This window comes from Nyctereutes procyonoides, unplaced genomic scaffold (assembly GCF_905146905.1).
Source record: "Nyctereutes procyonoides isolate TBG_1078 unplaced genomic scaffold, NYPRO_anot_genome, whole genome shotgun sequence".
In the NCBI taxonomy this organism is placed as follows: Eukaryota; Metazoa; Chordata; class Mammalia; order Carnivora; family Canidae; genus Nyctereutes; species Nyctereutes procyonoides.
In genome coordinates, this window is record NW_026575020.1 from 1,837,286 (window position 1) to 1,858,240 (window position 20,955).

A 20,955-nucleotide genomic window follows, 5' to 3' on the forward strand; every position below is an offset into this window, starting at 1 on the left:
TGTTCTTTCATTCTTTATAATTTATAGATTTTGTATGCTGAAACTTCTCAACCAGAGGAAGGGGCCTTCACAGTGTCCTTTGTGTAAGAACGATATAACCAAAAGGTATCTAATTTGGGTGGTAATGGGAGGTTGGGCATGACAGCAGGGAAAAGTAGAAATTCCTTTATGACAGAGCTGGTATTCCTATCAAACTATTCATCAGTAGAAAAATGTATAAACGGGTGTTCAGCTGACAGTAAATTGTTTTCAAAGTCATTTTCTTGAAAGTTTTATGGTAAGTCTTATGAAGGTATTAGTAATTCATTGCCTCTTTCTAATGCTTCTGAGTGACGTAAGAACCTACAGGTTTTTTTTTTTTCTTTTAAGATTTTATTTATTAATTTTTTTTTTTGAGAGAGTGTGCACAAGAGAGCGCAAGCAGGGGTGAGGGAAAAGCAAGCTCCTCATGGAGCAGGGAGCCCAACCTGGGGCTTGATCCCAGGACAGTAGGATAATGACCAAAGCTAAAGGTAGTCACTTAACCAACTGAGCCACTCAGGTGCCCCAAGAACCTGCAGTCTTATCTAAAGTAGGACCATACCATTCTGCCCTTTTGTCTCCCAAGTCCTGCTTTTATTTTCCTTTCTTGCACTTCTTTCTACTTATACACACATGGTGTGTTTATACATCATGGGTCCCTTCCACTGAGATGTTAGGACACTGGCTTTTTCTGTCTCAGTCAATGCTGTTTTTTTCAATGTTTGGCACAAAGTAGTCACTCAGAGATTTAAAGGAATACATGAATTATATTGTCCTACAACTTTCCTAAACCAAAATCTCTTGGACGTTATCATCTATGATGTGGGAAACAAAGGCAGAAGAAAAATTACTAGAATTTCCTTATTACTTAGAGCCCATTGACAAGTCCTTGAAACAGGCAGAGTGACATTCCTCTAGGGACTCAGCTGCCTCCATGTTGACACTTTTCTAAGGGCAAAAGTCAATGTTAGCCTGATTCCCAGGATCCTGTAGGTCTACTTTAACATATTGAAATTCCTTTGGAAATTTTCTTATCTCTACCCCCACAAGACACATGTTGGTAAACACCCCCCAAGCATATGACCCACCGATATACATCTGAAGGGTCTTATTAGACAGTAATAAATGACCTTTTCCTAAAAATAGCCAGCCTCCTCAGGATCCTGAAAACTTTGCTTCCAAAATACCTTGAGGCTTATGCTGTCCCTAACCAACTTGAAAATCTATAATGGGCCACTCCTCATGACCCCAGTGCTGCTCTTCTTGCCCATGGGTCCTGTCCCCATGTTTTAATAAAACCACCTTTTTGGGATGCCTGGGTGGCTCAGCGGTTGAGCGTCTGCCTTTGGCCCAAGGCATGATCCCGGGATCCGGGATCGAATCCCACATCCGGCTCCTTGCAAGGAGCCTGCTTCTCCCTTAGCCTGTGTCTCTGCCTCTCTCTCTCACTGTGTCTCATGAATAAATAAATAAAAATCTTTAAAACAAAAACACCTTTTTGCACCAAAGACATCTCAAGAATTCTTAGCTTTGAACCCTAACATCTTTCCTACATCAATCTATCTGTGCTTTTGAAGTAATATAATCATTTCACAGAAATCCCTGAGAGCTCAGGTTAGGTTGGGTGGATGGGGTTCGAGTGTTAAGAATGATTAGTCTTCTATGCAGTGGATTTTATTTACTATGGATTCATAGTACTACTATTTTAGATAGTTAAGGGCTTTTGGTAGACTTGAAAGGACTAAAATATATATACATATATATATGAAAACAACCAATGCTACCACAGTTTGTTCTGATGTCAATGATGTTTTGATTATAGTGTAACGTCCCTAATAGCTCTGTTCTCTGAATATAATTTTTTTTTCTGAATATAATTTTTATACTGTTGCTACATCTATTTTTTGTTTATACATCTTTCCTTATTTTAGTGTTCTTAAGAAATTAATAATCCTTTGCTGAGTGTGTTTCTCAATTTAATTTCAGGAGCCTACAAGAAAGTACAAGATTTAGTCAACTTGTTGAAGAGTTGTTGAAAATCATTCATGCTTTTGAGCTGGACACAGGATTGCAGTGTAAGTGTTCCACAGCCCCAGGGGCCAGCTCTCAAGTGGCTGTCCGTTAAAACTAAGGAAGTTTTCACAGCTATTCTGTGAATAGGCAGTAAGACCTTTTGGTCTAGGTTAATTTTAACTCTTTATCCTGATTCATTTTTTATTTTTATTTATTTATTTATTTTTAATTTTTTTTTAAAGATTTTATTTATTTATTCATAGAGATGCAGAGAGAGAGGGGCAGAGAGATAAGCAGGCTCCATGCAGAGAGCCTGACGTGGGACTCGATCCAGGGTCTCCAGGATCACGCCCTGGGCTGCAGGCGGCGCTTAACCGCTGAGCCACCGGGGCTGCCCTGTGATTCATTTTTTAAATCATTCCCACTGGTTTCACACATTATCTTATAGGTCCAGAGATGCATATTTTTCACATTTTAGCATCTCCAAAATTGGGAGCAATTTACTACCTCTCGTGTGCTATTGTTAATAATGTGTTTTCTCTCTAAGTGGCACAGAAAATGATAGTGCATCTTGCATCACTGGTATCTTGGATTCAGTGAAATATGGCATTTGTAGGCAAATTTGGTAGTTTTGAGTTGAGAGGAAAAAAAAGATTAGAAATAATTTTGCCAGTCTGTATGTTTCCTAGGAGAATTTCCAAAGTAGATTAAACAAACGATAGGTAAGCTTTAATGTATTGTCTTAACAAACCAGAGAGAGCATACACAGGGTTTCTTTTGGTTCTCTGATGCAGTTACTATATTGTTTCTAACCATAACAATAATATTTTTCCTGTGAATTACATTCACAGTTGCAGACAGCTGTAACTTTTCCAAAAAGGAAAATAACTCTCCTGAGCATCTAAAGGAGGAAGTTTCTATTATCCAAAGTATGGGCTATCGAAACCGTGCCAAAAGACTTCGACAGAGTGAACCTGAAAACCCTACCTTGGTAATGCCATTTTCATCTATTCTGGTAACATCTCTTTATTGAGCATTGTGAATTAGGGGAGGTGCTGGATGTTCATGGATTTATATAAAAAGTCAGTAAACAAGGTTAGATAGTAAATTAAGTGGTTGGTCAAGAGTTAGAAGAGCTGAGGGAAGGCCCATATACCTAGTGTGGGCAAGAGAGACCTTCTGGCCCCATCCCCTGCTTTTAGTGCTTTATTTCTGATGTTTATCTAAAATAGCCGTGAGGTCACTGATGGTCACTGATGGTTTTAAGGTTTGAGTTTGCTAGTTTTGAAAATAACCATCTCATGGCAATTCTCCAGGCATGAGGAAATATATTCTAATTTATTTTCTTTGAAAAGTTGCCTGGGGGGAAAAAATTCAGTTTTTACCATTTGAAAATTGCTTCAGCTTAAAAGGTATAATTGTCAAAGAAAATTCAGTGATTTGCTCTGTTGTTACTTGCATTTGCATGAATAATGTAGATCTTAAAAATAATAGTTCTCATCGTACCAGCATTTGTTTTTCAGTAGATGTTGAAAGACTCAAAAAGAAGGAAAGCTTCATCAGAGTAATGTTGCGTTTTTATTCTTTGCTGTACTGAATGTTCTTAGGATTGCTGGGTTTTTATTCATACCCCTGTTATCAGATGTGATTGGAAATATGTACTCAATGAATCCCATTCCCTTTCTATACTATAACAAAATTTTAGCTTCAAACTATGCTTTTCTTCAAAAAAATTGCATCAGAATATATATTCAGTTTAGAAAAGTTTAAAACAACAGAGAGAGGAAAAATATTCAAACCACACATTATATACATTTTGGTTTGTAGTTTGCCAAGTGTTTTTTCTAGGTGTCAGATTTTAGCTAATTATGGTCTGTTTTATCCATGGCCTGGAGTTTCTCTTCAAGAAAAGAAACACAGAACTGGTCAACAATTAGTTGATCATTTTTTACTGTACTGCTTATCAGGAAACCAGTCTTAGTGTCCAACTCTCTAACCTTGGAATTGTGAGATCTCTGAGGACAAAGCAGCAGATACAGCCTCAGAATAAGTCTGTCTACATTGAATTGGGTAAGAGACACAGATTTTGTAAGTTTAGAATAATAGTTGCTGGATTATTGTTTTACAGTTATACCAAAAGCCTCATAGCTTATATACAATGGCAAGGAACTTTGGAAAGTGAAAATAAAATAACTATTTTTCCAGCCTTATGGAGTATAAAAGACAAGACTCTTATTTTATACAGAGTAAAAGGAAGACTGTCTGATTATAGCATATATAAACATGCTTTGGAAGATGGAAAATAGGGATAAGAAATAACATGATGGGATAGCCATAGCATTTGGAGGGATCAAGGATACACTGTATTAGACTAGGAAGACTTTTAAGAAGAGCTGAGCTCAGTTCAAACAGCTCTTTATAATAGAATGTATTTATAATTGGAAAGAGTGACCCTCGTTGGGCTTTCAAGCACCACCATATGTTTACCATAGCACTTATCAGATTCTCCTAAAATGACCTGTGTGTCTTTTCCCTTCTTAAAGATCATAAGTTCTGAGACAACAGGTCTTGTGTCATAAAAATAATCAAAATAACTATAATGGCGAATATTTAGGAGTACTTAACCGAGGTCTAGGCACTATTAAGCCTTGCATAATTCATTTAAGGTGCCAGCAAACCCCTGAGGTTGTTAATATTATACTTATTTTATATATGAGCAAATAAAGACACATAGAGCTTAAGACATTTTGCCAAGATAACAAAGCTAGCAAGTGGCAGAGCTCTGATTCAAACTTAGGAATTCTGGTGTCAGAGCCTGTGCTGGTAACCACTTCTCTGTGTTACCTGCCATTTTTATCATTGTACCTGCCATATCATTGTGTCTGCAGATTTTATATATAGTGAATGTGCAGTAATAATTCTTGAATGAATATCTGTTGTGCAACAAGTACATTTATGATGTTAACCCTTTCAACAAAAATCCTTTTATTGATTTGTTATCTGGGGAATTTTTTAGGGTCTGATTCTTCTGAAGATACAGTTAATAAGGCAAGTTCTTGCAGGTGAGTTAAAGAGAGCCTTTATCTGTGAAGCTGGCATTTTTGTGTTTAATTAATAGTAAGGATTAGTATTTAGGCTAGAATCACAGCATTGGAATAGACCTTAAAGGTCCTTTGCTTTTAATAGGTGAGAAAACCTGTCTTGGTAGAGTCTAGAAGAGTTTAGAATAACAGAAGTCTGCTCAGACTTGCTTCCAGCAGATGACTGTGTCTAACTTAGTTCCTCAAGCACAGTAGTATTGGCTCAGTGGTCATTTTGGCTCATGAGAATATTAAAAGACTTCATTTTCAATGCTTTCTTTGTTTCTTAATTCCATCTATCTCTCAAGTGTTGTCTACATAAATTATATAATAATCTACAAACCACCCACCCCCAACTGCTTTACCTGTCAAGTTATTTTCCTTAGGGATTATTGCTTGACCTAAAGATCTGTGAGAGCTTGCCTGAACTATGGTGGTGCCATTGCCAGTCAGATCTTGTTTGCAAATGTCTTTTTCCTAATCTCTCAATTAGTAGGAAAGGATTTTTAGCTGGAGGAGAAGCACAGCGGCAGTGTTGCATCCTATTGGAGTGTCTGCTCCATCCCAGTGCTCCCTTGGTTTAAGTATCTTTATTCTTGCATTCTCATTAAAATATACTTTTAAATTATTTTGTTTTATTTCTTTTACTACCTTTGGGCAATTATTTGGCTACCTTTTTTTTTTTTTTAAGATTTTATTTATTCATGAGAGACACAGAGAGAGAGAGGCAGAGACACAGGCAGAGGGAGAAGCAGGCTCCATGCAGGGAGCCCAACGTGGGACTTGTCCCGGGTCTTCAGGATCAGGCCCTGGGCTGAAGGCAGGCGCTAAACCACTGAGCCACCCAGGAATCCCCTGGCTACCATTTAAATTTTAGTCCTGTTGCCCTTCCATAAAGTAGTGTATCTATGCTACTCCTCTGATTTTTGTGACTCTTTCCTCAGTCTTTGACCATTTCCCTTTGACTGGAAGTTACTAAAGCAAAGTGTAGGTTTCAAAAAGTGAACCAAATTGATCAGCTTACTGCAATCATACCTAGAGGAGCTAAAATACTTGATCTTGCTCATTTGACAACTCTGAATGTATAACTAGTGTTTCTCATTAAGGTTCTGTCTTTTCTCTATAGTGTGGGAGATGACAAGTTAGAAATCACCTCTCAAGGAGCCAGGGCTGAAGCCAGTTTGAATCCTGCAAAAAAGGGTAATGACAAGACTTCCAACTTAATGGGCACTGAAGAGAAAATGGGTAGATTCCATGCTGTGGTTAGATTATTCTGAAGACCATTTGGGACATTTATAATTCAGAACATCTCTTGGTAGAGTTAGAATATCTTTCTTTCTCAGATGTCATGGTACAGGCTGATCTGTTTCAATGACACAAGGCTGATGTGATTATAATAGTGCCCTATGTAATTGATTGTTGCCTTTTACTTTTAGTTGATGTGTTTGTGTTTCATCTTTTGTACACTGGTATTTAAATATAGGGAGTATGAGTCTGAGAATAGAACAGAGCACTGTATGTCTGATGCTGCTTTTAGTTCACTGTCAGAGGTTAGGGAAATAGGAGGTGTAGTTAAGAATAGAATTCTGGAATTAAAAATATAAGTGTCTTGAATGGAAATAATGAGAATCTAGATAACTAGGAATTATGTGAAAGTACATGAGCTACATCCTCAGGATTCTTGGTGGTTTATGTGGTTAGTTTCTCCAAAAATAGTTAGGTGCTTTATTTCCACTCCCCAAGTTGTATTAAGTATACATATTTTTTCATGATAATTCAGTTTTTAAGCACCTTGTTGTTTTTGTATACTTTCAGCTGCTTGTGAATTTTCTGAGGACATAACAAATATTGAACATCATCAATCCGGTAATAAAGATTTGACCACCACTGAGAAGCATGCAACTAAGAAGCATCCAGAAAAGTATCAGGGTATTTCTGTTTCAAACTTGCATGTGGAGCCATGTGGCACAAATACTCATGCCAGCTCATTACAGCATGAGAACAGCAGTTTATTGCTCACTAAACACAGAATGAATGTAGAAAAGGCTGAAATCTGTAATAACAGCAAACAGCCTGGCTTAGCAAGGAGCCAACAGAGCAGATGGGCTGAAAGTAAGGAAACATGTAATGATAGGCAGACTCCCAGCACAGAGAAAAAGGTAGTTGTGAATGCTGATCTCCTGTGTGGGAGAAAAGAACTGAATAAACAGAAACCTCCATGCTCTGACAGTCCTAGAGATTCCCAAGATGTTCCTTGGATAACACTGAATAGTAGCATACGGAAAGTTAATGAGTGGTTTTCCAGAAGTGACGAAATATTAACTTCTGATGATTCACATGACAGAGGATCTGAATTGAATACTGAAGTAGGTGGTGCAGTAGAAGTTCCAAATGAAGTGGGTGAATATTCTGGTTCTTCTGAGAAAATAGACTTAATGGCCAGTGATCCTCAGGATGCTTTGATATGTGAAAGTGAAAGAGTCCACACCAAGCCAGTAGGAAGTAATATCGAAGATAAAATATTTGGAAAAACCTATCGGAGGAAGGCAAGCCTCCCTAAGGTGAGCCACACCTTTAGAACTGAAGTTCTAACTATAGGAGCGTGTGCTATAGAACCTCAGACAATGCAAACCCATCCCCTCATGAATAAAGCAGAGCATAAAAGGAGAACTACATCTAGCCTTCATCCTGAGGATTTTATCAAGAAAGTAGAGTTAGGCATTGTTCCAAAGACTCCTGAAAAGCTAATTGAGGGAATCAACCAAATCAAGCGAGATGGTCATGTGATAAATATTACAAATAATGGTCCTGAGAATGAAACAGAAGGTGATTATGTTCAGAAAGAGAAAAATGCTAACCCAACAGAATCATTGGAAAAAGAATCTGCTTTTAGAAACAAAACTGAACCAATGAGCAGCAGGATAAGCAATATGGAACTGGAATTAAATAGCTCCAGTTCAAAAGCACCTAAGAAGAACAGGCTGAGGAGGAAGTCCTCTGCCAGGCACACTTGTGCCCTTGAATTCGTAGTCAATAGAAATCTAAACCCACCTGATCATAGTGAACTACAGATTGAAAGTTGTTCTAGCAGTGAAGAGATGAAGAAACAGCATCTGGACCAAGTACCAGTCAGACACAACAAAACACTTCAGCTCATGCAAGATAAAGAACCTGCAGGTAGAGCTAAGAAAAGTAGTAAGCCAGGAGAACAAATAAATAAGAGACTCGCCAGTCATGCTTTTCCAGAGCTAACTTTAACAAACGTATCTGGTTTTTTTGCTAACTGTTCAAGTTCTAGTAAGCCTCAAGAGCACATCAACCCTGACCTTCGAAGAGAAGAAATAGAAGAGAGCCAAAGAATGACTCAAGTGTCTGATAGTACCAGAGATCCCAAAGAGCTGGTATTGAGTGGAGGAAGAGGTTTGCAAACTGAGAGATCTGTAGAGAGTACCAGTATCTCATTGGTACTTGATACTGATTATGGTACACAGGACAGTATCTCATTACTGGAAGCTGACACCCTGAGGAAGGCAAAAACAGCACCAAATCAAGGGGCGAATCTGTGTGCAACAATTGAGAACCCCAAGGAACCTATCCATGGTTGTTCTAAGGACACTAGAAATGACACAGAGAGTTTTGTAGTTCCACTGACGTGCGAAGATAACCACACTCAGGAGACAAGCATAGAAATGGAAGAGAGTGAACTTGACACGCAGTGCTTACGCAATATGTTCAAGGTTTCAAAGCGTCAGTCATTTGCTCTGTTTTCATATCCAAGAGATCCGGAAGAGGACTGTGTAACAGTTTGTCCCCGCTCTGGGGCCTTTGGAAAACAAGGTCCAAAAGTCACTCTAGAATGTGGACAGAAAGAAGAAAGTCAGGGAAAGAAAGAGTCTGAAATCAGACATGTGCAGGCAGTTCATACAACTGCAGGCTTTTCTGCAGTTAGTCAGAAAGCTAAGAAGCCAGGCGATTTTGCCAAATGTAGCATAAAGGGAGTCTCTCGGCTTTGTCTGTCATCTCAGTTCAAAGGCAAGGAAACTGAACTCCTTATTGCAAATTACCATGGAATTTCCCAAAACCCTTATCATATACCACCACTTTCTCCCATCAGATCATGTGTTAAAACTCTATGTCAGGAAAACCTGTCAGAGGAAAAGTTTGAGCAACATTCAGTGTCACCCGAAAGAGCAGTGGGAAATGAGAGAGTCATTCAAAGTACAGTGAGCACAATTAGCCAAAATAACGTTAGAGAATGTGCTTCTAAAGAAGTCGGCTCAAGCAGTGTTAATGAAGTAGTTTCCAGTACTAATGAAGTAGGCTCTAGTATTAATGAAGTAGGTTCCAGTGGTGAAAACATTCAAGCAGAACTAGGTAGAAACGGAGGACCTAAATTAAATGCTATGCTCAGATTAGGTCTTATGCAACCTGAAGTCTGTAAGCAAAGCCTTTCTTTAAGTAATTGTAAACATCCAGAAATGAAATGGCAAGGACAAAGTGAAGGAGCAGTTCTGTCTGTTAGTGCAGATTTCTCTCCATGTCTGATTTCAGATAACCCAGAACAACCTATGGGAAGCAGTCGGTCTTCTCAGGTTTGTTCTGAGACACCTGATGACCTATTAAATGGTGACAAAATAAAGGGAAAAGTCAGCTTTGCTGAAAGTGACATTAAGGAAAGATCTGCTGTGTTTAGCAAAAGTGTCCAGAGTGGAGAGTTCAGCAGAAGCCCTAGCCCTTCAGACCATACACGTTTGGCCCAGGGTTACCAGAGAGGGGCCAAGAAATTAGAGTTCTCAGAAGAGAACATGTCTAGTGAGGAGGAAGAGCTTCCCTGCTTCCAACACTTACTATTTGGTAAAGTAACCAACATGCCTTCTCAGTCTACCAGTCACAATGCAGTTGCCACAGAGGGTCTATCTAACAAAACAGAGGAGAACCTAGACTCATTGAAGAATAGTTTAAGTGATGTCAGTAACCAGGTACCGTCAGCAAAGGCATCCCAGGAACATCACCTCAGTGAGGAAGCAAGATGTTCTGGCAGCTTATTTTCTTCACAGTGCAGTGCTTTGGAAGACTTGACTGTAAATACAAATACCCAGGATCCTTTCTCGATGTTTGATCCTCCTTCCAAACAAGTGAGGCATCAATCTGAAAATCTGGACGTTCTGAATGACAAGGAATTGGTTTCAGATGATGATGATGAAAGGGAACCTGGCCTGGAAGAGGATAGTCCTCAAGAAGAACAGAGTGTGGATTCAGACTTAGGTATTGGAACCAGGTTTTTGTGTTTGCCCCCGTCCATATTATAGAAATGAGCTAACTGTTGATGCCTTGTGGGGGAGAACATTTTACAAGTTTCCAAGTGCAACTAAAGTCACCACTTAAACTTTACACATGTTCCTCTTAAGGTGCCTTTCCTTAAAAGTCCTTTACCCAGCTAGAACATCTCTGTTTGAATGAGATCTGATTGTTGGTGAACTTGTTTCTGGTTCTCATTATGATTTCCAAGAGGAAATCTGGGTGTCCCAAAACAAGAAGTGTAATCATTTTGCATAACATGAAAGTGAAGTTTGTTCTGTCAGTGAGAAAACATGGGTACAGCAAGTTGTGGTATGTGCTGTTTTTACATCTGAAGCTGTTTTTATCATCATTTAAGGTGAAGTGGCATCTGGATATGAGAGTGAAACGAGCCTCTCTGAAGACTGTTCCAGGTTGTCCTCTCAGAGTGATATTTTAACCACTCAGGTAAAAAAACGTGTGCGTGTGCATGTGTATGTGTGTGTGTTGTGTCCTCTGCATTCAGTATCATGCACTCCACATCCTGACATTGGGACATTGGCTTGTATCATCCTTTAGAATTAACGGTATAACACTTGTATGTGGTACCTTGCCTCCTCAAAGTAGATTGTAAGCATCTGAACGGAACTCATGCTACCTTTTATTTCCATACACACACACACACACACACACACACACACACACACACACACACACACACACATACTATCTGGCTCACTGTAGAACACAATCCTGAATTTAATGAATAAGTTAAACCTTCAAAACCAATTTTCCTCATAGCAGAAATACCTATGAAAGTACTCCTGTATCAAAGAGAGGGCTATGTTTATTTTTGGGACCAAATTGGAGCCTACAGAGTTCTTTTTCTGTTAGGGACGATCTAGCCTTTTGTTGTTTCCTGGAATTTCTTTTTGTTCATTCTCTTCTAACCTGCTAGTTTGTTCTTTGGTGCCTGTTAAGTCCTCTGTTTTCTTTAAAAAAGAAAGTACACAAATTTACTTCCTGTATCTTGTGGTCAGGACAATATTGGGGCTGCTTATGAAGGGGATAAGAGTATTGTTATTATATCTACGACATTTGATAATGTGAATGTTTCAGTACTGCAGAAAGAATAGTCTCGGAAAAGTACTCTCTATCACAGCATTTAAAGATACACACTTCCATCATCTTCACAGAACAGGTAATAGTGGTTGTCCTGGGATCAGGGAAATAGAAGACTGGGAGAAGGAGAAAGCCCTACTTTTCTCTGAATATCCTTTTGTGCCTTGAATTTTATAGCATGTGCTTACATTAATTATGTAAAAGATTCTGTGGGTTACCCAGGAATAATTATTATTAACTTGAGGTACATATTCTTCCATTCTTCTTCATGTATGTGTACAACAGCACACTTTATCTTTAAAAATCTTTTTTTTTTTTTTAAATTTTTTTTTAAATTTATTTATTTATGATAGTCACAGAGAGAGAGAGAGAGGCAGAGACATAGGCAGAGGGAGAAGCAGGCTCCATGCACCGGGAGCCCGATTTGGGATTCGATCCCAGGTCTCCAGGATCGTGCCCTGAGCCAAAGGCAGGCGCCAAACCTCTGCGCCACCCAGGGATCCCTATCTTTAAAAATCTTTATCCCTTGTACACTTTATCTTTAAAAAATATTTATCTAATATTCTGTGTACTTACATTGTAATGTTTTTTCTATGTCATTAAATTTTCTTCAGTAATTTTTAATTATTGTATTGTATTCCATCTTGGGTAAGCCATGATTTTATTCCACCTATTGCTGACTATGAGGGTTGCAGGGTAAGAGACACAGTTTGCTATTATGTACAGTACTATGATAATTTTTTACTTTTAAGTGATCTCTACACCCAACATGGGGCTCGATCTTTCAACCCCAAGATCAAGAGTTGCATGCTCTACTCACTGAGCCAGTCAGGCACCCCTTTAGTAGGATCTTGATAGCTAAATAGTTGCCTGTGTCCCCAGTGGTTTCCTTAGTATAAATTTCTAGAACTGGAATTTTTGGTCTTTGATACATACTGTTAGATTGTTCTTCAGAAATAATGAACAGCTCTCTTCTAACAACCGTTAATTTGAGAGACAGGGACCTGTGTTGTACCCAAGTTGCCACCAGTATTCTCCCCACCTACGGGATTGCCATGGTGACTAAATGAACAAAAAGACTAAGGAGGCCTTTTCTCTGCAACTCTTCTGCTCCTTTCTGAGTGTGGATTTGGGGCTCTGTCACCCTTTCACTGATGCCTTTCACTTTTTTGTCCCTTGTGTTTTAAGGTTGTAGGTTCCAGTTTCTGATTTTTTTTTTTTTAAGATTTATTCATGAGAGGGACACCTGGGTGGCTCAGTGGTTGGGTGCATCTGCCTTAGGCCCAGGACGTGATCCTGGAGTGCCAGGATCAAATCTCACGTCAGGCTCCCTGCGGCAAGCCTGCTTCTTCAAGAACTCTGCCTGTGTCGGTGCCCCTCTCTCTGTGTCTCTTATGAGTAAATATCTTTTTAATTTTTAAATTTTTCTTAAACAAAACAGACTTAAAGTCAGATTTCCTGGCTAACTTAAATCTAGAGTAGCAGAGACAGGCAAAATGATTGAAGCAGAGTCTTTTCCCACTGTTGAACTAAGTATATAGGAGGGTAGCCCGGGTGGCTCAGTGGTTTAGCGCCACCTTCAGCCCAGGGTGTGATCCTGGATACCCGGGATCAAGTCCCATGTCAGGCTCCCTGCATGGAGCCTGCTTCTCCCTCTGCCTGTGTTTTTGCCTCTCTCTCTCTCTATCTCTCTCTCTCTACCTCTCATGAATAAATAAATAAAATCTTTTAAAAAAAAGTATATAGGAGATAGAGAAATTCTAATTTGGTACTATTAGTATCTTTTTTTTTTTAATCCAAGAGCGATGAACTGCATTCATTAACTCATTTCTACATTAAACATAAGTATTTACTACATGCTAGGCATTGGGAATACAAAAATGATGAAGGAAGGATTCCTCCCATTAAGAAGGGTCCAGTGTTCCATTTCCATATACTAATGCATTAAAAGTATAAGTGAAGTAATGGGGCGATTGTCTGTTCCTGATACTAGATGTGGATGGTGGGGACTCCTGAAGGAGTCCACAAATGTGTGTTTTGGAAAGCCCTTTACTTACCAAGTACTTTGCTTTATAAAAAACCTCATTTGAGCTGGGCCTTGAAAGATGAGAAGAATTTTCCCAAGGTAGAAAGGGAAGGGAGGCAGCAGTCAAGGCAAAGACACAGAGGCATGAAATGTCCAGAAAGCACAAAGTTGTCCTATATGATGGAAAACAGGGCATATGGATAGTTTAGGGAAGAAACAAAAGATCAGTGTGTGAAAAGCCTTTTGAATGCTATGCTTAGGAATTTGGACTTTATCCTGAGGGCAGTAATGAGTGATAATTGCATAGTGTCCAGAAAGTATTAACATATCTGACCCGTGGTATGCCACTAAGGTCCTTATGGAAGAAAGAGGCATGGTAAACATGGCTTTTAAAGAACTTCCACAGTAATGCAGCTGTATTAAAAGAGATCAGAGAAGCATGTTGGGAATATAAAAGAAAAATAGGGCTAATTCCAGAAACACTTAAGAATTAGAATTAAAAAAAAAAAACTCATTAGTAAGCAATTTGGTTTTAGTCTCGCAAATGTATCTAGGCAATTACCTACAAGGGAATTTAGTTTATAAAGTAACTCCTTTGAGAAAACCCAAAGTAAAGTTATCTAATTACAGTTTTCCTGTTACTGTTTTTCCTGCTTTTCTAACCTACTTAATGGCCACAGAGAGGTTAGATGTGATGGTCGTGCCAGAAGTGACAGATAGAGCTTCTGAAGCTTAGTAGTTATCTGTGTGTGGTTTACTTCCAGATTTACCGAGGCAGCCCCAGGGCCAGGATTTGATCAGCAACAGAACTACCCACAAGCACCACGTGGTGGCAATGGCGCTGCTGCAGACATTGGCAGCAGGGCAGTCTCAGGGCAGCAGCAGAAGCCTTTTTGACACTGGGAATACATTTTCTGGTCATAAAAGCCTGAAAACTGTGAACTCAGTGTCACAGGAGAAAGTAAATGGCTTGTTTTTAGTAGAGGGCAAAGTCATTTTCAAGGATCAGAAGCAATGGAGGGTGAAACAGTCTGTTTCCCTGGGGTTCACTGGCAACCACTGATGTTCCTGTACCAGTGATGAGGAAATGTGTGTTTTGGAAAGCCGTTTACTTATCAAGTACTTTGCTTTATCAAAAACCTAAGACTTAGCAAGATTTCTTCTTGAAATAGGTAAGTAAGCATCAGCAAGGCGCATAAGCAAGAAGAGCCCATCTCAGCAGTTTCGCGCCACCTTCAGCCCAGGGCGTGATCCTGGTGACCCGGGATCGAGTCCCATGTCAGGCTTCCTGCATGGAGCCTGCTTCTCCCTCTGCCTGTGTCTCTGCCTCTCTCTCTGTGTGTCTCATGAATAAATAAATAAAATAAAATAAGTTAAAACAATTTTTTAAAATTTCTATTAAAAAAAAGGCAAGAAGAGCCCATTATCTTGAATTGAAAACAATAACTATCTTTACAGGATTTCCCAGGGCTCTTTCTGCTAGATCCTTCCCTCCAACAGGTGATCTCTAGGTACTCTCTCCACATCCAGAATGGCAACACCATGAGGGCTCTAATCCTCAGCACTAGAACAGTGCCTCACATATAATAGATGGTCAGCAAATAGTTGTTGAATGAACAAATCGATAAATCAGTGGATTAGCTCTTTGCTCTGTCTTTTTGAAACTAAATGTTTAAAGAATCCCAGAAAAGGAAGAATCTTCACCAGCCAGAAATCCAGATTAATCCAGATCTCTTATGAGTCCCACAGTACCAAATCTGTGAAACATAGCCTGTGCAAAATGTTAACAGAATCATTCTAATTTTAAATATCATGTTTGAGTACCTTGTTTTTGTGTGTTTGGTTTGGTTTTTGGTTTTTGATTTTTGGGGTTTTTTTGCTCCCTAGCTTTAAAAGAAAATAACCAGCTCTGAAAGGACAAAACAATAAAGCAAGCCTATGTGGGAGAGTTTGAGGAGTTTTTTCCCCACTCTAACATCATTCTGAAGTCATTTTATGGTCATTAATTGCAGGAATATGATTGGATTAAAAAGTGTTCAGCCAGAACTTATAATTCCATGCTAGATGATTTCGATTCCCATGTTAAAATTAATTGGTGTGACATATTCTTGCTCTCTGGCAAGTTGCTAAAAGAGTGTGACTTTCTTGGTGTCATTTCTTCTGTTTACAGCAGAGAGATACCATGCAAGATAACCTGATAAAGCTCCAGCAGGAAATGGCTGAACTGGAAGCTGTGTTAGAGCAGCATGAGAGCCAGCCCTCTAACAGCTCCCCTTCCGTTATAGCAGATTCTTGTTCGCCTGAGGATCTGCTGAATCCGGAACAAAACGCATCAGAAAGAGGTTTGTAATATTGGCTAAACTCTGATATGTTAAGCAAAATTCTTCCCCTCCCTAAGCCTTTATCCTTCTAAAAAGTGTGGGCCTGGGGCACCTGGATGACTCAGTCCGTTAAGCCCCTGACTCTTGATTTTGGCTCAGGTCATGCTCTCAGGGTCCTGGGATCCAGCCCCACATCTGACTCCATGCTCAGCACAGAGTCTGCTTGTCCTCCCTTTGCTCCTCCCCCTGCTCATGCTCACAAGCACTCACATTCTCTCTCAAATAAATAAAATCTTTAAAAAGTATGGGCCTAATCCAACATTTTATGTTCTTTGCTCAGAATAAGTTTGCTGAATCATTCCATGGGTAATTTTATTTAGAGCCTTGCTTCTGGTCCCTGTTCACAATTTACCTTACAGAGTAACCAAGACAGTCATGAAGTATCATTGTTTGACTGAGTACCCACAATGAGGAGATGCTATGAGGAGCCCATAGGAAACTGAATGTGATGGGGAAGAATGGGAATAGGCAACCCTTCATTCCAGAAAGCTTAGAGAAAACAACAGCCCATAGGAAACTGAATGTGATGGGGAAGACTGGGAATAGGCAACCCTTCATTCCAGAAAGCTTAGAGAAAACAACAGGCCTTGAAACAGTCATGTCAGGTCCTGAAGCCCTGTCTGTCTGTCTGTCTGTCTATCTATCTATCTATCTATTTATTTAAAGATTTATTTATTCATGAGAGACACAGAAAGAGAGAGGCAGAGACATAGGCAGAGGGAGAAGTAGGCTCCTCAAAAGGAGCCCAATGTGGGACTCAATCCCAGATCCCAAGATCATGCCCTGAGCTGAAGGCAGATGCTCAACCACTGAGCCACCCAGGGGTCCCAACCAAAGCGCTATTTAACGTGCCTTCTGGTTTTGAGAGAAAGATGTCCTAAGTGTTAGGAATTGTACCATAAGCCACAAAGTCCAGTTATGTGGAGAGTGGGGCGCTTTATTCTGAGAGAAGTCATTTTTAGTAACCAGTCAGATTGGAATTGATCAGAGCTGACTTCCTATAAGAGGGGAAGGGCACTGAGCTGAGGAATAAATGAAGGAAAGCAGGCATAAATGAAGGAAAGTGAGCTGAAGCTTTGAGTTTTTAATTGGAGAAAAACAATTCCTTCCTCCTTGGGGAAGACCGCACATTAGGCAAGGTTTAATTAATGGGGGGCAGGTCCATAGACACATAGGTGAGAGGCTATGTGCAGGCCCAGGTTCCACGGGCAGGGTGCAGGGGTGGGGCGGGAGGGGGCCCTGCCTATGGACTGGCAGGTGTGTTGAGCCCTCCCAAAATATTCTTCACTCCTGACTCCGGACACTTACCCAGCTAACTTAGTATGAATGTTTCTTCTTCATTGCTCCCTTCCCCAGCCCTGCTGGGGACCACAGGGCCTGCCTTTTTGTCTTTCTAGGAATTCAAGTCTTAATATTCCAGAATAGTGTGGCCCTGGTCCCAGAATGTGCCCTGCAGTATTTTTGTGTTCAGGGAGAAACAGTAGCACGTGCATAAGAAGCTGGGGACTCTGTTGCTATGGCACTGGTTCAAAATGTATTTCCTTAAAATGCTTTCTTTGTAACGGTACCTTCATTTAGTTCATCTCCCAGATAATGAAGCCTAAAGTCTCATCCCCAGCACAGTTCTCTTCTTTAGGGTGCTTTCACCATCTTAGTTCTAAAAACAGATTAGACTTTCCCTGTTAATGCACAACATATAAAATGTTATTGTCTGGCTTTGAATGTGTGTGTAAATATGCTGTCTCCGTTTTAGAGTGTTGTGTGTGCACATTAATTTTTTCCTGAAAATCTGCAGACAAACATTTCTTACGGCTTTCTTCTTTCATTTTAAAATTTCATAAATGCTATATTTTTATGCATTATGCTTTATTGTGGATTTGAAAACCTTTTTGAACACTTCTTTTGAGGGCAGCCCAGTGGCTCAGCAGTTTAGCGCCACCTTTGGTCCAGGATGATCCTGGAGACCCGGGATCAAGTCCCACGTCGGGCTCCCTGCATGGAGCCTGCTTCTTCCTCTGCCTGTGTCTTTGCCTCTCTCTCTCTCTCTCTCTCTCTCTCTCTCTCTCTCTAGCTCTGTCTCTCATAAGTAAATAAGTAAAATCTTAAAAAAAAAAGAAAAAGAAAAAAAACTTCTTCTGAGTCTCTGTATAACATTTTTGTCAGGAGCTTTTACTGTCTTTTATAGTAAACTTATTCATGGTGTTCTTATGAAATTATAGCATCTTCAGAGTTCTCAAATAGGTGGACAAATGTTGAGAGGAGAGACAAGAGGCTAATGAAGATTTCTTGGTTTATTTTTTAAAAAAAATATTTATTTATTTATTTATGATAGACATAGAGAGAGAGAGGGAGAGAGGCAGGGGAGGAGGGAGAAGCAGGCTCCATGCCGGGAGCCCGACACGGGACTCGATCCCGGGACTCCAGGATCGCGCCCTGGGCCAAAGGCAGGCGCCAAACCACTGAGCCACCCAGGGATCCCCGATTTCTTTGTTTAAAAGAAAAAAGGTGTGAGGCGCCTAGATGGCTTATTAGCCCATTGCATGTCCAACTCATGATTTTGGCTCAGGGGATGATCTCATAGGTCCTGAAATTGAGACTTGAGTTGGCCTCTGTGCTCAGTTGGCATTCTGCTTTGTTTGTTTGTTTGTTTTTAAGATTTTATTTATTTATGAGAGACACAGAGAGACAGAGACACAGCCAGAGGGAGAAGCAAGCTCCATGCAGGGAGCCTTATGTGGGACTCGATCCCGGGTCTCCAGGATCACACCCTGGGCTGAAGGTGGTGCTAAACCATTGGGCCACCGGGGCTACCCACTTTAATTTATTTTCTTTTTAAAAATTTATTTATTTAGGGGATCCCTGGGTGGCTCAGTGGTTTAGCACCTGCCTTTGGCCCAGAGCGTGATCCTGGAGTCCCGGGATCGGGTCACGCGTCAGGCTCCCGGCATGGAGCCTGCTTCTCCCTCTGCCTGTGTCTCTGCCATTCCCGCTCTCTCTCTCTCTCTCTTTCTAGGTCTATCATAAATAAATAAATAAATAAAATCTTTTTAAAAAATTATTTATTTGGGATCCCTGGGTGGCGCAGCGGTTTGGCGCCTGCCTTTGGCCCAGGGCGCGATCCTGGAGACCCGGGATCGAATCCCACGTCGGGCTCCTGGTGCATGGAGCCTACTTCTCCCTCTGCCTATGTCTCTGCCTCTCTTTCTCTCTCTCTGTGACTATCATAAATAAATAAAAATTAAAAAAATAAATAAATAAATAAAAAATAAAAAATTATTTATTTGAAAAAGAGAGAGAAAGCACAGAAGGAGAGGGAGAAGTGGACTCCTATTGAGCAGAGAGCCTGACATGGGGCTTGATCCCAGGACCCTGAGATCATGACCTGAGCCAAAGGCAGGTGCTTAACCAACTAAGCCACCCAAGTGCCCTCTTTTTTTTTTCTTTTTAAGATTTACTTATTTATTTTAGAGACAGAATGTGCATGGGGGGGAAGGACAGAGGCAGAGGGAGGGAAAGAATAGAAAGCCGACTGCCCAGGGATCCCTGGATGGCTCAGCGATTTAGTGCCTGCCTTCAGCCCAGGGTGTGATCCTGGGGTTCCAGGATCAAGTCCCACATCTTTAAAAAAAAAAAAAAGAAAGAAAAAAAAAGAAAAAAAGTACTTTCTCCCGATTCCACAGAGAACATCTTCCATGACCTCTTACATTAGCATAACTGAAATATGTTGTACAAATTGCTCAAATGCTGCCTCTCAATAATATCCACCATAAACCACTATATATTTTTTAAAGATTTTATTTATTTATTCATGAGAGACACAGAGAGAGAGAAAAAGAGAGAGGCAGACACAAGCAGAGAGAGAAGCATGCTCTATGCAGTCCTGATGTGGGGCTCGATCCTGGGACTCCAGGATCATGTCCTGGGCCGAAGGCAGGCGCTAAACCGCTAAGCCACCCAGGAATCCCCACCACTGTATTTTTTATTGTAATTTTTCCCTCTCCGACTTCTCCAGCCCCACTTTACCCTGCTATTCTTTTCATAACCCTTATGAACTTTTAATAATACAGCGGTTTTTTTGCTTACTGTTTAGAGTTCCTCTTCACCTCCCACTAGAATGTAGATTCCATGAGGCAGAGAACTCTTAGACATAGTAGGCACTCAATAAATATTTTAATTCACATTATTAAAAACTCAGAAAACCCACCCCAGACTTAAAGAAAATTTCTGGGTATGGATTCTGAAATGTGGCTTTATCTCTGAAACAGTGTATCAGTATCAGCTGAAGTTTTGTACCTTTTCCTTTCTTAAGTTGGTGAATGGAACTAAAATTCAAGCAGACTTCTTGATCTAGGAAGGGTAGTTTTGTTTACCTTCAGCTGTACTGACATTTATTTTTCTTTTTTCTTTTTTTATGTTTTTTTTTTTAAGATTTTATTTATTTACTCATGAGAGAGAGAGAGAGGCAGGGACACAGGCAGAGGGAGAAGCGGGCTCCATGTAGAGAGCCTGATGTGGGACTCGATCCCGGGTCTCCAGGATCACACCCTGGGCTGAAGGCGGTGCTAAACCGCTGAGCCACCTGGGCTGCCCCTGACATTTTTTTTTAAAATAAGCTTTTTTATTTTTGAATAATTTTAGATTTACAAAGAAGCAATGATAGTACAGAGAGTTCCTGCAGGAATTCTACCGCTGGGATCCCTGGGTGGCGCAGCGGTTTGGCACCTGCCTTTGGCCCAGGGCGCGATCCTGGAGACCCGGGATTGAATCCCACATCGGGCTCCCGGTGCATGGAGCCTGCTTCTCCCTCTGCCTGTGTCTCTGCCTCTCTCTCTCTCTCTGTGACTATCATAAATTTAAAAAAAAAAAAAAAAAAAAAGGAATTCTACCGCTTATCTAGTTTTGGTTTCCCTAGTGTCATCCTACATTACCATGGTGCTTCCTCTCAGACTCAAGAAACCAACATTGGTACGTTACTAGTAATGAATGAAACTCTAGACATATATTACATATAAATATAAATATATACATATATAAA

The 20,955-nt window shown here is 40.2% G+C and overlaps 1 protein-coding gene across 3 annotated transcripts in view; it reads left to right on the forward strand.

Annotated features, from left to right (window-relative positions):
• Nucleotides 1–20,955, forward strand: part of BRCA1 (BRCA1 DNA repair associated) — a 63,756-nt gene that overhangs the window by 16,879 nt on the left and 25,922 nt on the right. For 2 of the 3 annotated variants that reach the window (XM_055322915.1, XM_055322905.1), the window contains exons 4-12: nucleotides 28–105; nucleotides 2,008–2,096; nucleotides 2,886–3,025; nucleotides 4,002–4,104; nucleotides 5,051–5,096; nucleotides 6,241–6,314; nucleotides 6,930–10,379; nucleotides 10,771–10,859; nucleotides 15,710–15,881. In XM_055322915.1, coding sequence (XP_055178890.1) covers nucleotides 28–105; nucleotides 2,008–2,096; nucleotides 2,886–3,025; nucleotides 4,002–4,104; nucleotides 5,051–5,096; nucleotides 6,241–6,314; nucleotides 6,930–10,379; nucleotides 10,771–10,859; nucleotides 15,710–15,881 — 4,241 coding nt within the window. The remainder of the gene's footprint in view (nucleotides 1–27; nucleotides 106–2,007; nucleotides 2,097–2,885; nucleotides 3,026–4,001; nucleotides 4,105–5,050; nucleotides 5,097–6,240; nucleotides 6,315–6,929; nucleotides 10,380–10,770; nucleotides 10,860–15,709; nucleotides 15,882–20,955) is intronic. The other variant, XM_055322920.1, reaches the window with a different exon arrangement.